The sequence below is a fragment of the Brachyistius frenatus genome, unplaced genomic scaffold (genome assembly GCF_029030835.1).
Source record: "Brachyistius frenatus isolate BFR_SWC_R1_liver_20210118 unplaced genomic scaffold, ASM2903083v1 Contig_128, whole genome shotgun sequence".
Taxonomy (NCBI): Eukaryota; Metazoa; Chordata; class Actinopteri; family Embiotocidae; genus Brachyistius; species Brachyistius frenatus.
In genome coordinates, this window is record NW_027210727.1 from 55,117 (window position 1) to 76,865 (window position 21,749).

General features: G+C 43.5%; 1 protein-coding gene across 2 annotated transcripts; it reads left to right on the forward strand.

Annotated features, from left to right (window-relative positions):
* Positions 1-1,781: 1,781 nt before the first annotated feature.
* Positions 1,782-20,631, forward strand: tbx18 (T-box transcription factor 18). 2 transcript variants are annotated; one of them, XM_069714197.1, is made up of 9 exons: positions 1,782-2,022; positions 3,486-3,648; positions 4,129-4,230; positions 5,329-5,500; positions 5,967-6,134; positions 7,133-7,197; positions 8,585-8,679; positions 9,436-9,512; positions 19,866-20,631. In XM_069714197.1, the coding sequence occupies exons 1-9, from the start codon at positions 1,788-1,790 to the stop codon at positions 19,869-19,871; spliced, it is 1,083 nt and encodes a 360-aa protein (XP_069570298.1). In that variant the 5' UTR covers positions 1,782-1,787; the 3' UTR covers positions 19,872-20,631. The 2 variants fall into 2 exon arrangements, with proteins under 2 accessions (XP_069570298.1, XP_069570297.1); XM_069714196.1 differs by lacking the exon at positions 19,866-20,631 and having other exon boundaries at positions 9,436-10,747.
* The last annotated feature ends 1,118 nt before the right edge of the window (positions 20,632-21,749 follow it).

Sequence of the window (21,749 nt, forward strand, 5' to 3'; positions counted from 1 at the left end):
GGAAGTGAAACAGATAGCTTTTGATCTGATAAACCACGTGAATATGGGCACAGAGCTTCTCCTTGACGTCCAACCATTTATACTGCATTTATGCCAATAAACGATGACGACGTGTTGTTTATTTAACCAACGAGCCAGCAGAGGCCTCGAGCGCCACAGTGATCCTAACGCAGGAAACCTCAGTGAAGCAAACCGAAAATAATTCGGACCTGATGTGAACAATGACCATTCATGTTATTAAAATCAGCCAAAACCTTAAGAAGTAACAAATTAATTGATTCATTAGGTCATAGTAGTCATTAGTCATTAGTATGCAAATTGTAGCACGTGTCGTGCGTATTAGCAGCTTTGGGTCCGTTGTGTTCACTGGAATCTCTTTACCGGTGTTTAAAAGGGTAATCACGAAATTAAGAAAAACACACACACACACACACACACACACACACACACACACACACACACACACACACACACACACACACACACACACACACACACACACACACACACACACACACACTCGGTGTCTTGTTTATTTATAGCCAGCTTCTCCTCTCCATATCTTACGGCCTCCACACGCACCAGCACCAAAACGCATTCCCTGCGTGACCACACGCTCTTTTACGCGGCCTTGAAAGTGGAGAAGAGGATTTCCAAACGTGCCGAGAAAATCCAACTCATCCCCCAAGTCACTTCATCTGCTTGTATTTTTTTTTTTTTAATCACTTCTGTGACCTTGTAACAAGCGAGTCTTAACCACGACTATTTCATCCATTTCATTTGACTCCAGTTTGACACTGGATCAGGATTGGAATATTTTATCCTGTCAGAGAATAATCAGCAATTTGTAGATTGGGATTAACTATAGAATATGCGAGATTTTATTTCCCCTCAGATGTTTGCTTTATTGCAGTAAAACTAATGCTGCAAGTTGTTTAAAATCAGTGATTATCAACGACACTAAACGCACTTCTGTCAAACTGCACTATAAAACAAAAGTTTGGGAAGAAAGTTTGGTGTAATGTCATGAAGAAAAGTCCCTTTTTATTGTTTAAAACAGTCGGGTTGCTCAATGACATGAGTGATGAATGACGACGACGTTTAAAGAACTGGGTCATACTAACGTCATACATAGTGATTTTTTTTTTAAGACTTAGTTTGAAGGGCACAAAAAATAAAATAAAGAATGAGTATATATATATATATATATATATTCTTTCGCGCAATTTATGTTTGCTCTGTCATACATTGCGTCAGCATCTTTAGAGGTAAGTCTTCACTCCAGAAGTTGTCTAATTTCAGGGGCCACTTTGCAGGAGGTACTAATGGTCAGATATGCAAAACATGTCGTGCCGGTGTGTAAAATTGCGCGCGGTGCCCGAGAGACGCTCCTCGCGCTCCTGCGCCTGGAGACATGATTCATTCACCAGCTCTCCCTTTACCACATAAGGCGGCACGAGCGGCCCCCACAGCGGGCGGGACCAGAGGAAAGTTCCGGGGGGCTGTGATTACTCGTGATTGGTTGCTCTGCGGTGTGATTGACAGGTCCCTCTCTCCGGCTCTCCTCTAAACTCGCTTGTTGACACTCTCCAAAAGTCCGCACGGCACCCACGGATAACGGAGACACGTTTACAGCTCGTCCGAGGTTTCCTCCGCTGTTCGGCTCGAGGACGTAGAAACTGTCCTGTACCGAGAGCACGGGGCTGTCACCGTGGATTCTTCCCGTTTGTTTTCACTGCCTGGGTTTTGAACTTTTCTTGCTCCCTGCACGATCGTGACGGAGAGAAATGGCAGAGAAGCGGAGGTCCCCGTGTGCGCTCAGTGTCAAGGCGCACGCGTTCTCGGTAGAGGCGTTGATCGGTGCGGAAAAACGACGCAGGACAGCCGGAGAGGATGCCGTGTCCCCGGGTTACGAGGACGGAACTGATGTGTCTGATCTAACTGGGAGCCCGGGCTTGAGGGCCGACAGAGCGTGCACGAGCGACCGGGGTAGCGAGGCTGAATGTGCAAGTGACGGATCCCGTAAGTGAACAATAAATAATAGTAATTACAATAATAATAGGTATTAGCAGTAATAATATTAGCAATTGACTGAACTACGTGCCTGCATAGAAATACCTCTCTGATGGCAACATGATCAACATTACGCTTTAAATAAGGCAAAATTGAATTATGATCATGTTGTCTTAAACATATTATCTTTCATAAGATGTTTTTTTTGTTTTTTTTTTTTCCCCAAACTCTTATTTGGTGCTGTAAATTATTCAATATTCCAACCATAGGTCGTGCACATTTGTCACTTGTTACTGTTGCTATATTTTAAGTAAACAAAAGTAACCTTGCATTTAGCTACTTCCTGATAGGCTATTTTTAATCTGAAGCAGATTATTATTATTTATTTTATGTACAGGATTACTCTCTTCTGTTTATGGCAAGAAAAGAAAAAAAAATCTGAAATAAGACGCAAGAAACTGCAGATTTTAAAGCCAAACATTTGCTTTGGTCAGAGCCGCTGTGGGGATATGATATCATATCACTGACCTGGTCTAAAAAATATAAGTGGTGGGAGCGTGACTAATGTGAGAGGCTTTATGAGTTGTGTTGCAATCATAAACACGCCAATTAGCAGCGTATAAAGGCCGGGAAAGTGCCACGGAAAGGACACCGAGAGGTCTGCAGAAAGCATAAACCGACTGGCCCCCCCAAAAAAATTGAAATCTGCTGCGAGTCTAAAATGCGTTTGGCTGAAGGAGCTGTTTCTGGGTTATCTTGGCTTGTTAGTCCCACGTCGACTGTCCATAAATTTCCACCACTTGGAGAGGCCTGTGTTGAATAGCGCAAATAACAACAGCGGTGAGACACATAAACACTGCTATTAGGATTCCCCCTAAACATATCATCCATATTTCAATATATTTAAACCCAAGTACCATAATTTAAGTCATTACACACGTCCTGTTACTAAAACTGGTGCGCAATGCGTATTAACTTTGCCATTTTTCTTTTGATTGTTTAAAGTAAATAATGAGTGTATAATGACTTTAATTTTCAGAGACACAAATAACTATAAGATTTCAAATTTCGAGCTGCTGTTTTCAAGAATAATAAATGAGGCTGCTTACGTTTTTTTTTTGTTTTTTAATCTTCTTTAAGTAGCCTGATTGTACTGTGAAGGAAAAATTGTGACCTTTTTGTTTGCTGCACGTTGTTTTTGTTTTTTTTATCCTTGCAGTAGTGCAATCTGATACTTGCAACAATGCACTTAATAACAATATAGGCGAGCTGTCAAATGCAAAACTCAAGCTACTTTATGGCCTGGCTATAATCTTTGCAGTTATGTGTATTAAAGTTAGTCCTGCTGTAATGTTATTATTTTATTGTTTGCAGTGTTTTTATGAGTCACAAGACTAAAACAAAACAAAACCCAGCAGAGTTGAATGTTGTTTGGCTAGAATACGTATCAATCTCGCCTCGTTCCGGTGCAGCGGAGAGCGAGGACGCGCTGCTGGAGAGCCCGCAGCCTGCAGCTGTGTGCACGGCGCCGGTGACCGGGAGCGGAGAGGAGTCCCGCGTGGACCTGCAGGGATCAGACCTGTGGAAAAGGTTCCACGAGATTGGCACGGAGATGATCATCACGAAGGCTGGACGGTAAGACAAGAATTTATATGTGAATGGACAGTCTAAAGGTCGGGGTGAGACAAAAGATACGCAGAAATAAGCTTTGGTGAAGGAAGAACATAATATTATATTGGGGGGGGGGGGTGGAAGGGAAATTTCTATAAAATGAAAAACCTAAAATATATAGGATTAGATCAACAGATTCATACAGGGCATATCAGCTAAAACAAGGCTTTAAACCAGATATCTATAATCAACTGATTTGTCAGAATTGATGATAAAAATGGGTCCTGAACAACCACAGTCTAAACAGCATTTTCTGTTGTATTTTTTTTTTTTTAATTTCATTTAGCTATTATTATTATTCATCTATTTGTATGACTATGGTAGCGATTATTATTATTATTAGCCTATGTATTATTATATTATTGTACTGTTGGTTTAAAATGACTGTATGTGTAGTTTGGTTGGAAAGTCCAGTGCAGAAGATTTATTTGAGTTTCCTGTTAGGCGGATGTTCCCCGCTATGCGTGTGAAGATTACGGGCTTGGACCCACATCAGCAGTATTACATCGCCATGGATATAATCCCCGTGGACAACAAACGATACAGGTAAAATGCACAGACGCTCCCCTATAGTAAAACATACTGTAACATACTGTGATTCCTTTTTTTTTTTTTAGGAAAAAAAAAAAAAAAAAAAATCTCATTTGACAGAAGTCAAAATATAAGTGGTGTAAATATCCATATCCCTACAACCTCACGCGCATGTCCCATAAATGGGGACAGGACAGCAATTTTCGCTAACGTGTCTTAATTTAGAGTCCATATACGCTGTTCCCGGGACAACCCAAGATTTTTTTCAATTGTGCAACCCCTGTTCTCTCCCTCCACAAATGGCGCCTGGCACCGGTGTTTTGTCACGGCGGTTTTGCCGTCCCTTTTGGAAAGGGCCTTTTGGATGCCTCTAACCTCTCCACCCCAGCAGGTCAAACCAACAAACGTCGTTTATAACGCAGGAGAAAACAGCGTGTCGTTGCAACGGCGTCAACGCGGCCAAGTCTTTGCGTGCTACACACTGTAGGCCTATCATTTGAAACTTTCAGAGGCCGTTTATGCGAACGCAGTTTTAGCGGCGGGGCGGGGTGATGAGTGACATCTTGGAGGACAAGCAACTCCCGTTAGTGTGACGAGATAGTCCGTGTCGGACGGTGGATTTCCAGACGTTCGTGCTTCCACGCAGTTTAGATCTGCAGGCGCCACGGAGGAAGACGAGTCTGCAGGTTTTTATTTCATCCAAACGTGATTACTGAAGGCCCATAATATGCATTGACGCGGTTTTGACATATTCAACTGAATATATTATGTAAAATATTCAAACTTCGCGTTTTGCCTACTTTACCATTAAACTGCCCCTTGGACTTGGCTTTAACATTTTCATTTAAAATGTAGCCCAGAAATAAAATGTGTCTGATCTGTGCTATTGGTTTAAAAGTATATGCTTTCAAAAGTCAAATATCAGCAATCTGCCAATCAGATTACAGGTCTGAGATGAATAATAATTACAGTTTTCATTAAAGGCCTCAAATTTCCTGCCCAATACCACACTGCTGTGCATAATGTTACAGGCTATACAGAGTGAAATGTGGGCATTAAAATTTCAAACAGACATCGTGCTCACTCACCATCCTCTGTGTGTGATTTGTGAAGGTACGTGTATCACAGCTCCAAGTGGATGGTGGCGGGGAATGCGGACTCGCCTGTGCCCCCCAGAGTGTACATCCACCCGGACTCCCCGGCCTCAGGGGAGACGTGGATGCGTCAGGTGGTGAGCTTCGACAAGCTCAAACTGACCAACAACGAGCTGGACGACCAGGGACATGTACGTACCGCAACACAATAGTTCTTTGTTACATATAGCCAACTTGACTCACTGAGGCCACTTTAAGGGTTCATCTCCATCGTAATATGATTATATAATTCCATGTATATGTAAAATCTTATTTTATATGTTTTGTGACAATTTTCTCATTTAAAAATCACTGCAAATGTAATCATTAAAAAGGCAAATTTACAAGACAATAAAAGCCTGCAACAGCATTTTTATACGGCATTGTGTAATAAATACAATTTGCCAAAAGTGTGTTTGTTACAGAGAAAAAAAAAACTGACTTTGTTGCAAACTTCATAGTTCTTTCTCTAAATTGGAGGATATGTGATATTACTATATGTAGCATACAGTGCATTTTTGCACATCTTTGCAGGTGCATGTAGTATATTTTTGTGCCCACATTCCTGTTTTTATAGCTATGAATAACATGACAATTCTGTTATGTAATTCAAACCAGATTATTCTGCACTCCATGCACAAGTACCAGCCGCGGGTCCACGTGATCCGGAAGGAGTGTGGAGAGGAGTTATCCCCGGTGAAAGCCATCCCTGCTGGGGAAGGCACCCGCACGTTCTCCTTCCCCGAGACTGTGTTCACCACCGTCACAGCGTATCAGAACCAACAGGTAGCACAGCTGAACTCCACACAACCACATTTCCTCTTAAAAATGAACACAACTGGACGAACCAGGCGCTCTGAATTAGCCGTCGTGGCTGAGAAACCCACATTTATCCACCGTACACTGCTGCACTGACTGACCTTTAAGCTTACTGAGCAATGTTGTTTTGTGCTGTTTGTAGTTACAAAATAATTGTTAGAGATTTAAAATAATTGTCTGCAGGTCAATTGTCTGCGGTGTGATCATTTTTAGCTTTGAGTTTCCAACAGAGTGGCATAAAAAAATTAAAGAGAAACTATTTTAATTTCTGTATCATGACAATTTTATGTTTGGCATTTTGGTCTGGTCTGCATTTGAAAGACAGATTCCTCTCCAAGTGTGACTACATGTGTGTGCAAGTTGTCCAGTTTTCCTAGAGAGTATTTAACCAGTTAAAAAAAAAAAAAAATAAGCTTATTAGACTGTTGGTTAAGAATCAGCGCTGCTACTCACTTTAGTTGATTTCTTTTTAAGTACTTGTACATTGCTTCATATTTTCTGGATTTTACTCTCCCAGTTTCAAAGCCAGTCTTAAATGAGGAAAAGGCTCTCTGGTTTTTCTGGATTTTTGCAGTGGACCAGTCAGTGTGAGCTTTGAAGTAGGATGTTAGCTGAGGTTGGCTGGCCCACAGCGCATGATGGCTGCAGTCAGAACATGGTGGCGATGCCTATAAAAGTCCCTTTGGATGCGGGTCACAGAGCTGGGCCTTAAACACCACCCACAGCCTGAGCAGCTCCATAGACATGAACTGCATTACATGCAAACTCACATACATGCACAAGGATACATACAAGTGCGTTTTACAAGTAAATGTGCCTTTGAATATATTTATTTATAGACCTGATTGAAAGATTACAGAGAAAGAAATTACTTTGGCTGTACAAAATCTTCCATTATGTGATCACGGACTTTGTAATAACAAAAAAATATTTTTGATTAATTAGAGATGTATTTTGCTTTTCAGATTACAAGGCTGAAAATTGACAGAAACCCATTTGCCAAAGGCTTCAGAGACTCTGGCAGAAACCGGTGAGTTCATTTAAACCACAGAGATTTTCACATTATCTCGTGCATTAGGGGTAGTGCGGGATGCATGACTGCATTATATTCTGGCTTGGTTGTGGTTTTTGTCACCGCTATTTCAGTCTGACTTTATGGGGAGCAAAGCTACGTTTTTATTTATTTTTTTCTAATGGAAAATGTGCAACAGACTACCATTAAATCCGTTCTAACGGGCAGGAAAGAAATGGACTAAACTGAAAAGACGTGGCACATTATTTACGATTAGATGGTGATACATTTTCATTTCAATGTGCTAACTTTAAAGGCAAATTAATTTCTACAATCGCACAGTTACGGGCACATGCCCCGGGAGGAAATTTTTTACTTTCAGCTGCAAACCTAAATGGAGCGTCAGATTCCAGCCAGCCTCGGGAACATAAACATCAACAGCAAAATAATAAAAGTCAAGAGAGTCCTGAAGAAAATCTGTATAAACACATTTCTAAACATATATAAACACAGCATTAAAACAACACGGCAGTAAAACTCCAACAGTCTCCAAACAGCCACTCCCCTGAGGCCTCGCAGAAATCATTAGAGAGGAGGGGAGAGCAGGAGAAGGAAGAAGGAGCGGGAATGTGTGAGACAGAAAATGTGAGGGAGGAAGGTAGAGAACGGCAAACTGGATAACCCAGGGACCTCGACAGCTGACCCTATAAAAGTTAAACTCAGGAAGGCAGAAAAAAAAAAAAAACTCCCCTTAAATATTACAGGAAGAGTTAAGCAGTTTGCTAAATAAACTTCTGCTCTGATAGGCTGCTTTGGAGCACACACAACCGCTCTGGGCAGCTTGTCTAAATTATCACCGTGGCTACAACCCCGCGGGGGGGAGGACTTTTATCCTCACGCTAACGAGGGGTAACAGAGCACTCGCATTACCCCGCCACAGCAACCCTCTGCCCCACCTAGAGGAGAACGGGGCGACTCAGGTTGAGGGGTGGGGGTGGGGGGTGGTGGGATTGGAGGGGGGGGGGGATGAGAGTCCCACCTCATAAATCGTTGCTGCGGCTTCCTGCTCCTTCGTCCTGATTCGCCCGTAAAAGCCGTGTGAAAGCAATTACCTCCAAGCACCCGAGCAAGCGGCAGCCAATCGCAACGTGGCGTTTATGCCCCTCATTACCTGCGGTCTCCATGGAGACGACAAGAGAGGCCCCACAGGCGACTAAGATGGCCGCCAGGTGGTTGGCGTAATGCACGACTTGGTGCGGCATGCTGAGAGAGAGTGAGGCTGCAGCTGCATTGATGACTACAGAAAGGACCAGACGTGGAAGTTGAGCTCCGAATGATTTTGGGATCATTTGTCAGTAATGTCGGTGTTTGTGTGTTAACGTGTGCCTTTGTGTGTGTTTTACAGGATGGGTTTGGAGGCCTTGGTTGAGTCTTACGCTTTTTGGCGTCCATCTCTTCGAACGCTCACGTTTGAGGACATCCCTGGAATGGCCAAGCAAGGTAGCGTTAACGAACCGGAGCCTTCTGGAGAGTGAGAATAAGCAGCCCAGTATCACACCAAAGCATGTAATACACCCGGCAGTCCACGAGAGGATAGCGGTCAGTGTGGCGGTTGGCCTAGTCTTGACGTAAAAAGTAGATGCTCATCACAAGAAGTTGACGAAGTACAAAAGCCCATGATGGGAGGATTCTGCGAGAAAGCGACGTAACTATCTTTGAAGAAATCCTTGAATAACCCAAACCAAGCAGTTTCTGTGCCGAACACTGACCACAGGGTTTTTCACGCTGAGGCAAAGCAAAACCGTGACACTGACACGGTGTACTTAACTGGACTGGCGGGTGTATTACAAGTCATTCAACCTGAATGACACAATCTGTTTGTCTTTGGTGATCTGGTGCCTTCCACATCGTATCTTACAATAAGAGGTATGGATAGATTTGGCCGAGAACCCTTGTGGTTACCTAAAACGTCTACAAAAGATTTTTAGTCAGCGATTACGTTGTACTAAACACAGATTCTGTTGCCCACTCTGGTCAGTGTTTAATGTTCCCACTATCATTTTGTCAAAGTTTCGTACTTAATATGACAGGATCCATCTAATACCTGAGTCACTGTATGAGTCAGTGTCAGGGCCAATACCAACCCACCTCATTGGACTGATGCATCCCGTCTTGTCTATCATTTTAAGGACTTGAACCAACAACCATCATTTAAATGGATTTAGGTTTCACGTTTCTCTTTTTCTTATCCTACAGGAGTCCCAGGAGCTCATGGAGGGATCGGAGCATCACCTCACCTGCTCTCCACGTCCCCCTGCTCGTCTCCTTTCCAGGTTTGCCCTCTCAGCCCGCCTGACTACACCTGCAGCCGGCCCACACACCCTCTGCACCGCTACAGCAACCCCCCCGAGCCGTTCCCCCCTCACAGAGGTCCGTCCGCGTATGACGGCGAAGGCTTCTGTTCCCTGCCTCTCCCTGCTTCTCAGCTCGGCTATCTGTCTAACCCCACCCCGCAGGGCTACGCCGGTCTTCGCCTCCACTCGCCGCCCTACAGCCTGTACGGTTACACATTCCCCCCCTCGCCACGCCTCGCTGCCAGCCCAGATAAAATGGCCGCCGCTGCCACTGCCAATCATCAGAGTCCCTTCCTTGGCTCGTCTCCCAGTGGGACTTTAACGGATAGTCTGGGCATGCTCAGTGGAGGACAACAGGGCTTCTTGTTTGACTCTCGGACTTTGGGACTGGCAGGTAGCCAGCCGGGAGGTGGGGGCTCACAGGTCACTGCCCACATGGGCTGAATTTGACTTGGGGTTGTCACGAAAACAAAATGACACCCTGGAATGGGCGTAAGTTGCGTTTGGCCCTGAACGAAGTAATTATCCATGTGCTGAGCAAGCATCATGCTGAACTGTGGACAGAGAAGAGGGACAGATCGAGCCGTTGCTTCTGAGAACATGTGAAGGGATTATTTCTCATCTTTCGAGCATGACTTCTACATCATGCGAGTACAGCTGCAGTGGCCGAAAAAGGAACAAACGTTTTTGGATAAGGAGTCCAGACGATGTCACCCGCTCACTGAAACGGAGCTGAATATGGATTGGGCAGAAACTGGGCTGGCCCGTACAATCAAAACAAGCACTTCAACCCCTGGAGGACGACCTGAAGCAGCGACTGTGACACTCGCACAGCATTTTCCAACGCCTCCATGATCAAACCTTGGATGGAGCTGCTAAACACTACGTTTAAACTTTGCTCTCGATCAAGTCCAAATATGCACTACAGGCGGGGCCTTTCACCACTCAGACTTAATCAGACATCCAGGCCCTGACACGTATTAACATGATGACATCATGGCCACCAGAGACCAGAGGAGATATCCCTGAGACAGCTCTGAACTGCTGAGGTTGAAGCTGTGGGAGAGTGATGGCTGACAAACTGATCTACATATTCTACGTCTGGTTTGACAGACGATTACTTGATGCAGCTGTTTGGACGTCAAGCTGAAGTACACATTGTACACATTTTTTTGTGTGACACAGACGTAACGGTACATGACTTTGTATATAGCGGGGTGGAGGCGGGCGGGCGGGCGGGCGGGAGGAGAGATGTGTATATAAATGGCTGTGTGACCCTTCGCACTTAAAAAAAAACCAATGCACCTGCTTCTGCTCTTTAGACTGGGTCAGGTACACGACGGCCGACCCTGAACACGACCGAAAAGCTTTTCTTTGCAAACATACTCTTATCAGCGAAGCCCTTTGGCGGGAGGACATTAACATGTTCTATGACCTTTTTTGAGCCAAATAAAATCTATGTATTCATGTCATGATGTTTGAATGTAATCAATATCTTACTAATTTAACTGATTTTACGTGGTTTTGTACTGTCATTCAATGTATGTGTGAGTGAGTGTGAGAATTTATTTACACATTTCTATATGGAAAGCAATCACAATACAATATTTCCTTGAGAAGAAAATGCTTATTTGTACTTGCACTTATGTGTATATAACTGTTGTGTCTGTGCGTGTGCGATAAAACACTCTTGGTTTGGGTTGCTAGAGAATTAGAAAGACAAGAAAAAAGTAGAACACGCAGACAAACACACACACACACACACACACACACACACACACACACACACACACACACACACACACACACACACACACACACACACACACACACACACTCAAATAACAGATCTACATCAACTTTATTGTGTAATGTTTGTGCAAATTAATACCTACAAGTCTGTAAAAGTGACAAGTCACACGAGAGAGGGCGTGTGCTGAATGTGGATGTGGGTGTGAGGGTGTGGATATGTGTGTGTGTGTGTGTGTGTGTGTGTGTGTGTGTGTGTGTGTGTGTGTGTGTGTGTGTGTGTGTGTGTGTGTGTGCGTGCGTGCGTGCGCGTGCGTGCGTGCGTGTGTGTGTGTGTGTGTGTGTGCCTGTTCAAATTTGTGTGTGTGTGTGTGTGTGTGTGTGTGGCAACAGGTGGTTGAATTGTCAGCCAGCATGTGACCTCACAGTCTCAAAGTTCATGTAGATCCCTGAGAATTGCCCCCCCCCCTTCCCTCCCACTCACAGAAATGCATACATGCACACACAAAGTCATAGCAGTCTGCTGACGGCACACATCAAGATTTCTCAATTATTTGCATCACGGAAATTTTGACACCTGAACAAGCACAATTACCAAAGTATCCAAGAAAACAAGACAAAACTATTTCTTCTGCACCTTGCAGCCTAAGTTGACAAGTTGAGAACTGTACACTACAACTATCATAATTCTTCGTAGTAAAGAGGCGTTTCTGAGGACACCGAAAGGGATTAAACCGTATCCCTTTTGAGATGCAGGCGGGGTTTTTTCTATGGTGAACCTCCAATTAAAATTCTCAGTTGCACAAGATGCCTCTCAATAAGCAGCACAAAATGTAGCGCAGGATTAGTTAATTTGAAAGTTACTAGCAGATTTACTCTAAACTAGATTTTTCACCTTTCATACGTTTGCTGACATGTGCCAACCGTTTCCTCCTCAGCTCGCCCCTTACTTGTCTCCTGTCACTCTGAAGGTGAGAGGTGCTGACGAGAGGAGCACATGTAAGGGGGGAAGAAGAAGGGGGGGAGAGAGTTAGAGGACGAAAAGGGGGAAGGAGATCTTATTTTAGAAACCCAGGAATGATTGGCTTGTTGTTTCTGAGTGACAGGGGACGGAAACTCTGCTTGGTGCATCCATACCACACACACAGAAACACACACACATGCACAGCAGACAGAACCATGGACATTCATGCTGGTTAAATCTCCATCTCCTTGTTCCTTCCCTTGAAAACTAAAACTTTTCAGGACCTCTGATTTGGAGAGGAGAGATGACTTGACATACACACTCGTATATTCACACAAACACTCTCCTGCATGGTGTCAGTGGTCCGGTGGCTCTCAGCTGAGGTGGGGATATTAACACTTGTGTATGACCAGGTGCCGACGTGACAGATCTGTCACGCTATCTGCCCGGAGGATGAGGAGAGAGGAGGAAGGAGGAGCAGTGTGTTTGTGTGTGTGTTTAAGACTGGTAAGGGCTGAAGCAAGTCTTGAGGATCTCAGGACATTTGTGGGAATTACTTTAATCAGAAATAAAATGGGCCAAACTCCAATATACTTCTCAATTGATATTAATGTTGCTATAAACAATAGATTTTAACATGCATGTTCACAAAAGCCGATGGTAGTAGATCCAGATTAGGTCCCTCCCCTGAAAGCCTTTTTGTTTGTCGGCTGGTATTTGAGTGTCATCACAACGACTTGCGCAGTAACACAAATCACTACATTTAATGTATCCACTTTTCTTGTAATATCAAGTATTATCTAAAGTGGACCACTTTGATTTACTGTTAACATCAGCCACACATAACTACACACTTAACAGTGCTTCCAAAGCATCTCATCATGACATTGAATATCCCCAAAGGTCTGAGGCATCGAATCTAAGCTGAGAGATATCAGTCCTTATTTTAGAGTGTGTTTGCATATGCAGGTGTGTATTCATGCCAGATCAGTCAGACTAATATAGATATACACAATAAAAGTGAAACATGAATGAGAGAGTGTGAGCAGAAGAGAGGATTCTAGACTTGGTTACTGAAATTTTGATTATAACTGTTCGTTGTAAAGACGACGGTACTGCCTCCAACTTCTCTCATGAAATACTAATTAAAAATTTTTTTTCCTGCAAGTAATTATGGTGTCATTAGCAAAATTCACTCTTTCTGATCAGTTTTCTGGTGGTCCTTCTGAAAATAAATATACAATTAATTAGATATTAGGCTTCAAAGAGAGATGCCTGGTTTGATTGACCTGCCTGGGGTTCAACCAGGTTTCCGGTATAGTAGGCATAGTGTCCTCGTGTCCTCAGTCGCATACACCTGTCACTGTTCCCCAACTCCACCCACTCATCCAAATATGGTCACTCCCGGCTCCAAAAAGCCAAGATGAAATGCCAGACTCAAGACTTAAAGGCGGCAGCTCAGAACCTAATTGATCACATCACGGTGAGTTGTTTCAGGGTCACCTGAGCCAGCCCTAACAATGAACTTTATCAAAAAGCAAAAGTTTCAGTCTAATCTTAAAAGTAGAGAGGGTGTCTGTCTCTCTAACCTAAACTGGAAGATGGACCCACAAAAGGAGCCTAAAAGCTGAAGGCTTCTACTTTTGGAAACTCTGGGTACCACAAGTAAGTATTCTAATGGGATAATATAGGGAACTATGAGGTCTTTAAGATATGATGGAGTTTGATCATGAAGGGAAGGGAAGGGAAGAGAAACTTATAAACGAGAAAAAGGATCATTCTGGATTAAGTGGAGGCTTTTCAGAGAATTATTGAGACATCCTGATAATAAGAAATTACAACAGTCCAGCATAGTAGTAACAAATGTGTGGACTAGTTTTTCAGCATCATTCTAGGACAGGATGTCCCTAATTTTGACAAGATTGTGCAGGTGAAACAAGGCTGTCTTGGGGACTAGTCTTATGTGAGTGAAAGCACATTTTCGGGTGAAAAATAACCCCAGGGTTCCTCACAGGAGCACTGGAGGCCAAGGCAATCCTATCCACAGTAACTGTGTGGTTGGACAGTGAGTCACTAAGGTATTTAGGGCCAAATACAATAACTTCAGTTTTGCCTAGATTTAGAAGGAGAAAATTACAGTTCCTCCAGGCCTTTATGCCTATAAGACAAGCTTAAAGTGATTTGTTTCATCTTGCTTCATAGATAAATATAGCTGGGTGTCTATGTACTGCATAGCAATATAAACATGAAAAGTATGGGTCCAAGCATAGAGCCCTGTGGGACTCCATGACTAACTTTTTTGTGTGCCATCATTGATGAGCAATTGAAATCTATCAGATAAATGTGGTTCCCTCAATCCGAATTATCAGTGGATTTGATTACATATAAGCTAAAACTCGTGACTCAAAAGAAATAATGCCTTTTTAGCTGTGAAAACTGTTTTGCCTGAAAATGTTGTGTATGTACTGTATGATAGTCAAACAGTGAGTCTTGACGAAAGTGGAATAAACCTATTTACCATATCTTTCGTGTACACGCTGCCTTTCTTCCCTCAGGGAAATGGCTACCCTGAGCTCTCAACACAGAAGTTAGTATTTGCATAGAGACCACTTATGTGGTTTTAGCATTCTGTGTGATTGAAGTGTGCATTACCATACGGGCCGCCAACATGACCACGTGGTTGAGCGTGCTCCTAAGGGAGTTGCGGCCTGCCGTACGTGACCGAGCATATGAACCAGGGAGTCCACAGGTGAGGTCATGTTGGGCAGAAAGTTCCCTGGAGCACAGAATTAGGTTTGGCAAAGAAACTCAGAGGCAAAAGAGAGGTTTGTTTGTATCTGATGAGCAGCATATTAGAATTACAAATGGCGGTTTGTGTGAAATAAAGGGAAAAGTCTGAAGTTATAGGCACTGAAGAACAAAAGGACTTCTGAAGGTTTCCCAAACAGGATTTTGTAATGATCTTGAAATAAGAGTCAACAGTTGAGTTGGTTGGATTTCTGTGGAGAAAGATGTCTGCAGAGAATTCAGGGTTTCAAGTCTCATATTTAGCTTGTGTTTTGCAGTGTTTTCTCACGTTAATGAGCCAGAGGTTAACTGGGGAGAGACGAGAGGACATAACGAGGCGAAGAGGCTCTTCAGCCCCTGCTGCTGTTCTAGGAAGTGCACCTGTGCTCCAGGGGGCTTCAGCTGGTGATGTTGCAGGCTCAGCTCAGCTAGGCCTGCGTGACCTGTTAATGGCCCAGTGGGTATTTGATGACAGTTGCAAGAATCTGAGGCTCAGGGTGTCCTTTACAGCCGTTAAATCTTTGTCATCAAATCTGCCCCTGCAAAGCTGATTTATGGCCAGCTCTGCTCGACATGTTTCTCAGTACCCCCCTATTAGACTCCCCATGAACTCTGATCTATGAGGGGGGTGTTGAGAAATAATTATGACATGATATTTTCCTGTAATCTTTCGATGTCAATAAAGAGGACATGAGCTCTCTCTAAATTCAGCAGTAATATAAGCATACACCAAATCCACTCACACTCATGTAGACTGCATAGTTAATATGTGACACTTCATGTTTGCGTGAGACACGAAGAAGGTCTGATAGACTGAGTGTCCAGCCAAAAAGAAAGGAGAGGCTCTGCAATGTCTCATAAATGTCTATCAGTTCTTTAACCATGTGATCTGTGGTTCGGTCCCTGATGAGACCTCTGGCCAACACATAACCGAGTGCAGGGCAATTATTCACAGCTGCCTGAGCGTACAGTTGTAAGCATTGAGAACTTCTGGAGAACTTGAATTAACAAGCATTTGTAAAGCAGCGGACCAAAGAGAAGCAGGAAGAATGTAAACTAAAATGCACAAATAAGATCTTGTTTTTAAATCACTGCACAGCTCAGTTAAAATGAGTGAGTGTGACCTAGGGCGACCTTAAACTTTACAACTCAGGGACAAACTGTCATGATGATGTCATCACGAGACAAATCCCGACGCTGCTAAATGAACCCTGAAAAATTAATAGATCCCATAAAACACTGTGACAAAAAGGGTTCATGATTTGGTACATTTTCATCTAGAGAGCCAAAATGAAACGGGAATTTCAGGGTTCTGATCCAAATGTATGAAAACTTCACGATAAATCATACTGACATTTTTAATAATGCAAATGACTACAGATTCAATCCTGGAACATTTCCCCAATCTTCATTCTGCTATTTAACTATTTTATCTTTATAGGGATAGTACATTTGAAATACGATGTGATATCTTTGATTATGTTGATTATTTATTGTGTTTTTTCCCAGTTTAGTTTGAAAACTGTGTTTGAACCGGGGAAAACTGAGACTTTAGAATACATTGATCGTTTCCTGATTGGGTCTCATCAGTCATGACGTGTCCTTTCCTGACTCGTCACACCCCAATCTACCTGGGACCAGCTTACATCAAACCATCCAGTACAGAGCCCGAAGTGAGGATCTTGTCGTCAACTTCTACCAAATACTGTATGCCACAATGTGCTGGAGCAACTGACTGCACACACACGAGGTAAATCAATGCCTCGCTAAATCCACTGACTACGTCAACAAAAAAGGAAATATTCTTCTCTATACTGTGACTTTGTTGTCAAATATCAAACAATATGCATTTGCAGGCTTGTCAGGATGAACGGAGATTAGTTCTGAATCGTTGCCAATGTGCTCGTGTGGATGGAAATTTTAGTTTTAAATGCCATTTTATAAGAAAAACACGAGGGTGGATGAAGCTATAATCCTCACCTTTTCTTAAAAATACCATAGATTAATTATTGTAAGACCAAAATTTCAAACGTTGGTATCGGATATAAAAAAAAAAAAAATTAAATCGGTGTTTTCTGCACAAGTATTGACGTTCCTGTCTGATTTTGGGCCTTAATTTGTGCCCTTAAAACATCACCAGTTTGACAAAATGATGCAACTCGGATGCCTACACCCAGTCCAGACGTGGTTGTAACAACGACAAGACAGTGAAGAGCCGAACTACATAGACCCCTTATAGACAGCAGAGATTACCGAAATAATAAAGATCAATGTGATTATGTGTAATCGTTTCCGTGCCGACATTTTGGTCTCTATCTCTGGATAATGCTGAAAAACGTTTTTTGATTTGAGTGTGAGATGTAACACTTTAGAAAACTGAACCACTGCAGACGACCCAGGAGGTGAGTGACAGGGTCATGCTTGCATGTATGTAAGTGGGTGTGTCTGTATGTATATATTTTCTGTGTGTGTATGCCTCCATGCCCTTCCTGGGCCCCACCTCAGACATTCTGCTGCTAATAGGGACAGTGCATGTGAGCGTCCGTACGTATATGTGTGTGTGTGTTAATGTGTACGTAGCCCTTGCCTGACCGTGGCCCTGTCTAAGTCTTAGCGTGCTCATTTATAGCCAAGCAGCCCATCAATCTTAATAGAGGAGAGAAGTGCAAAGAGCTGATGAAACGCTAGACATGATCACTATTCGCTCGATGGGGGCAAGGAGAGAGGGGAGGAGCAGAGAGAGGGATAGATGACGGGGGATGGGGGGAGGGAGAGGGGGCGGAGGGTGGCAGGGTGAGGGAGCAGGGAGGGAGTGAAAGTGAGGAGGGAGGGAGTGGGGAAGAAGGATGGGGTGAGAAAGAGAGAGGTCGCAACTTGTTTATCCCTGCTGGTGATAATAATGATCTGATACTCTCTCTTCTCCCTGTTTGATTGACGGCGGGCAGAACAGCCGAGGTTAGAGCCACACGAGAACACTTTTTCTACTTGTAATACACACTCATTTTGGAAGAATTTGTTGGAAAGGTTGATTTGCACACACTGTACGACCAGCTGAGTTGGGAGGGTCACATGCTGGGCGTCAGATCACACTGTGCTCTGAGAACTGGTCCTGGAATGGTGTGTGTGTGTGTGTGTGTGTGTGTGTGTGTGTGTGTGTGTGTGTGTGTGTGTGTGTGTGTGTGTGTGTGTGTGTGTGTGTGTGTGTGCGTGCGTGCGTGTGTGTGTGCGTGTGTGTGTGTGTGTCAGTGGGGGTAGGAGCACCACTGAGAGGTGGGGAATGGTGAAAGGATATTTGGCAATGTGCTGCGAGACTGTGCTGACACAGGACACTGCGTCTTCATACAACAGCAGAACTATCACTCTCGCAGGCACAAGGTGCAAGAAGATTTCACTAAGTCACTTATTACAGTTTGATACTGACCATGTTTACCTGCGTGTGATTACAGTTCGGGAAATAATGCAAGTCAGGCCGTGCTCATGAATTAAATATCAAACTTATGACGACATGTTCTCAGTTCAGGCTGAGGCTGCATATGTGGATGAATATTATTTCCTTTAATAAACACCTGCAACCCATTTCCCCTGTGGAAGATTGAACAGCGTAAACACGTTTTTTACAGGGCAAGGTGCCTTTCAAGAATAAGACCACAGACTGTATATAAAAGTGGACGTAGCTTCTGGGTCTAACAAATGTTGTGGATCAGAAGTGCCTGTAGCTGCAATACCACCAAGGGCCACTAGTGGTTGGATCCAAAAAGCCTCCGGCTCCATAGACTCATCTTCTGTCATGAAATACTAAGTTATTTCATTTTTGCTAACTAAAGTCACTCCTTCTTATTAGTTTTCTGGTGGTCCATCTGAAAATAATCCCGTTACTAATTCGAAAAAATAAGCCTCAAAAAGCTGTGTTTTTGGGGGGCGTGTTCGTTTGATTGACAGACCGTGATGCAGTCAGGTTTCCACTATCGGTGGGCGGGACATAGTATCGTGAGCTTTCCAGTGAGATCCCCCGCTCGCTCCCCCCAAATCGTACAAATATGGACACTTCTGACTCCAAACCGCCCTGAACTATCAAGATGACGATGTCCAAAATCCAAACTCGATGTTTCATAACGGCCGTTTAGCCAATACTAAAATAGAGACACAAAAACACTGCAGACCACTGATTGGTCAGAGAGAATCCTCACAATCATTGTGTCCCTTTGTGCACGACGCCGGACATCCTGTACAAACTAGCCAACCTACGAGCGGCCACAATTTTTTTAAACACTGGATACACAATTGATGGAAACCCGCAAACACACCACGGTCAATTTAGGAGGTGCTGACGTTCCTCTGTTTGGTTGCCAACGATATCCTCCATTATTCCAAGGTGTGGCGTGCTGAAAATGATGTCACAGCAGTTTCATGCGGCGTTGCTATCGTAAAGTCACCGCATTGTGGGGGGGTTATTATCTGTAGTGGAAACTAAAGCCGAGTAGACTGGCTCTAGATGCGCTAGTAGGCAGACCTGGTTACTTATGAACAATGGCTAGCTTCCCCTAGTTTCCAATCTTTATGCTAAGCTAAGCCAAGTAGTTCCATATGTACCTAATTTACATATATTTTAATAATAAAAGGGTAAATAAATATTACAATCGCCTTTAATTTAGAATTGTAACATATTTAATAAACCCAGTAGACCCAAATAAAGCAACATTTTTGCCTGATTTACCTTGTTGTTGGATGAGATGTGTTCACATGTTGGTCTATTTGGCAAGATAAATCAAGCCCACATCAAAGCAGTTCAAATATTCTAAACCCGATTCATGTCTTGTATATTTTGCCTTCAGGTCTGAAAGCCAGGACCACAGAGGGCAGTGCGGTGAAGTGAACCTGGGAACGCCTGCAACAGCTGTGAGAAACCATCAGATCTGCCATTCCTCACACTTCAACAGCCAACAAGAGAGCGATTTATGACGGCTGCGGAGGAAGAAAAAGAGACGGAGAGAGAAAAGGACGGACCGGGGAGAAGGAGACATAAACAGAGAGAATGAGGGAGAGAGAAGGAAATAAACAAAGAAAGGAATATGAGGAGTTGAAAGGAGATCTGATAAAGCAAGCAAAATGAAAGAAGAAAGAGACAAAGGAGCGGGAGTGACAGAGAGAGAGAGACGGGGGGAGGGCAAGATGGCTGACCGGGAAAACAAAGTAAAGAAGCGAGGCGGTCGAATGTTAGAAGACGTCTACAATTACAATCTACCGGACAATTACACATGTTGCTGCTAATTCTCCCAGAGACAGGTTGAACAGCACTGCAACACACCAACAAAATCCCCCTGAAACACACACAGCTCCAAGGTCATGCCTTTTACAGTGAGCGGTCAAACGAGCAGGACAGCTGAGCAGATAGCAGCTCAGTGCTGCAGCCAGAAGACACGGCAGCCCGTGGAATGACAGCCTCAGACACAACAATGCATCTGCATCTTTCAATGTGCTTTGACTGCAGAGCTTTTAAAAGTGAACTACTGTCCCTATAGCAAGGTCAAAGGTCAAATGAGGAACACTCTCCTTACAAAAGCGATCCGACCTGCTGCCCCCAAGAAATTAAAAGATATTTCCGTCTCCACCTCCACACATTTCCTCCTGTCGCTTTCTCGCTCTCTGTCTGCTTGTCTTGTCTGCGGTGGGTTGGTGGTGTGAACACTTGGTTTATTTGGTCTTTTAATACAAGCTGACCCCTGTACCCTGATGTGTGTTCATGTGTGTGCGTGCGTGCACGTGTAGGTCCGCCGAGCACTCTCCCATGACAACTACGTCAACGAGCCAGAGACGGTGTCGAAAGAAGACCACACCGCACGGGGCGAAAACACACATCAACTCAACACACATACGCACACAAATAAACTTTAGCACATATACACTCATATATCTAACAAAGCAGTATAGCACGTACACGAATGTGTGTGTGTGTGTGTGTGTTTATGTGTGTTTTGGTCTTGAGGAAATCTTCAGCATGTCTTAGATGAATCCCTGGGGCTCTCACTCAACCCTGATTGGCTGGTCTGTTTGCTGTGTTTGTTTCCACAGCGACAGAGCTGTCACTGCCTCCTACCACCCAGGTAGAGCTGTCAATCACACTGGCTCACAGCCAACCACCTGCAGGCCCCACTGCAACCAATCGAAGCCCAGATCCTGAATTAAATAAATATCAAATTGCTATCAGGCATAGATAATACTCAACATAATAATAATAATAATAATAACATAATGACATAAGTTAAACTTTTATTAGAAATAAAGGAAAACATGTATCAAGCTTTTGTTTTATGCTGGAAACAACACTGGTTCATAGAAAATGGAATTAGAGGGAAACCATGAAGGATTATTTTAAAAGATGAAATATTTTAGTGCTAAAATTTAGAACAGATATTTTTTTTAATAACAATCAGGCTTTTGTTTGAAGACAACTGACATATCCAGTTTTTAAACTTTCAGTTTGGATGCTGCTTATTCTGTTTTCTGCAGTCATAACCTAAATCACATCATCACCTCCTCATTGCCCTTTTTATTTATGACATAATTACCCCACAGGGTGTTCCCAAAAGAACCGTAACTGGCTTCAGTCACTCACCCACTTATCCTGTAAGGAACAATCTCAAAGCAAAGAGCAGCCAGTTTACAGTACAACATAAATATGGGGGTTGTTGATGTGACAATAGTTCATTCATGTCCTC

Bases quoted from the DNA above. Each gene is read 5' to 3' on its own strand.
- tbx18 (XM_069714196.1), top strand. From the start codon at position 1,788: ATGGCAGAGAAGCGGAGGTCCCCGTGTGCGCTCAGTGTCAAGGCGCAC. The intron at 3,649-4,128 runs GTAAGACAAGAA...GTTTCCTGTTAG, and splicing joins ATCATCACGAAGGCTGGACG to GCGGATGTTCCCCGCTATGC. The intron at 8,680-9,435 runs GTAGCGTTAACG...CTTATCCTACAG, and splicing joins CCCTGGAATGGCCAAGCAAG to GAGTCCCAGGAGCTCATGGA.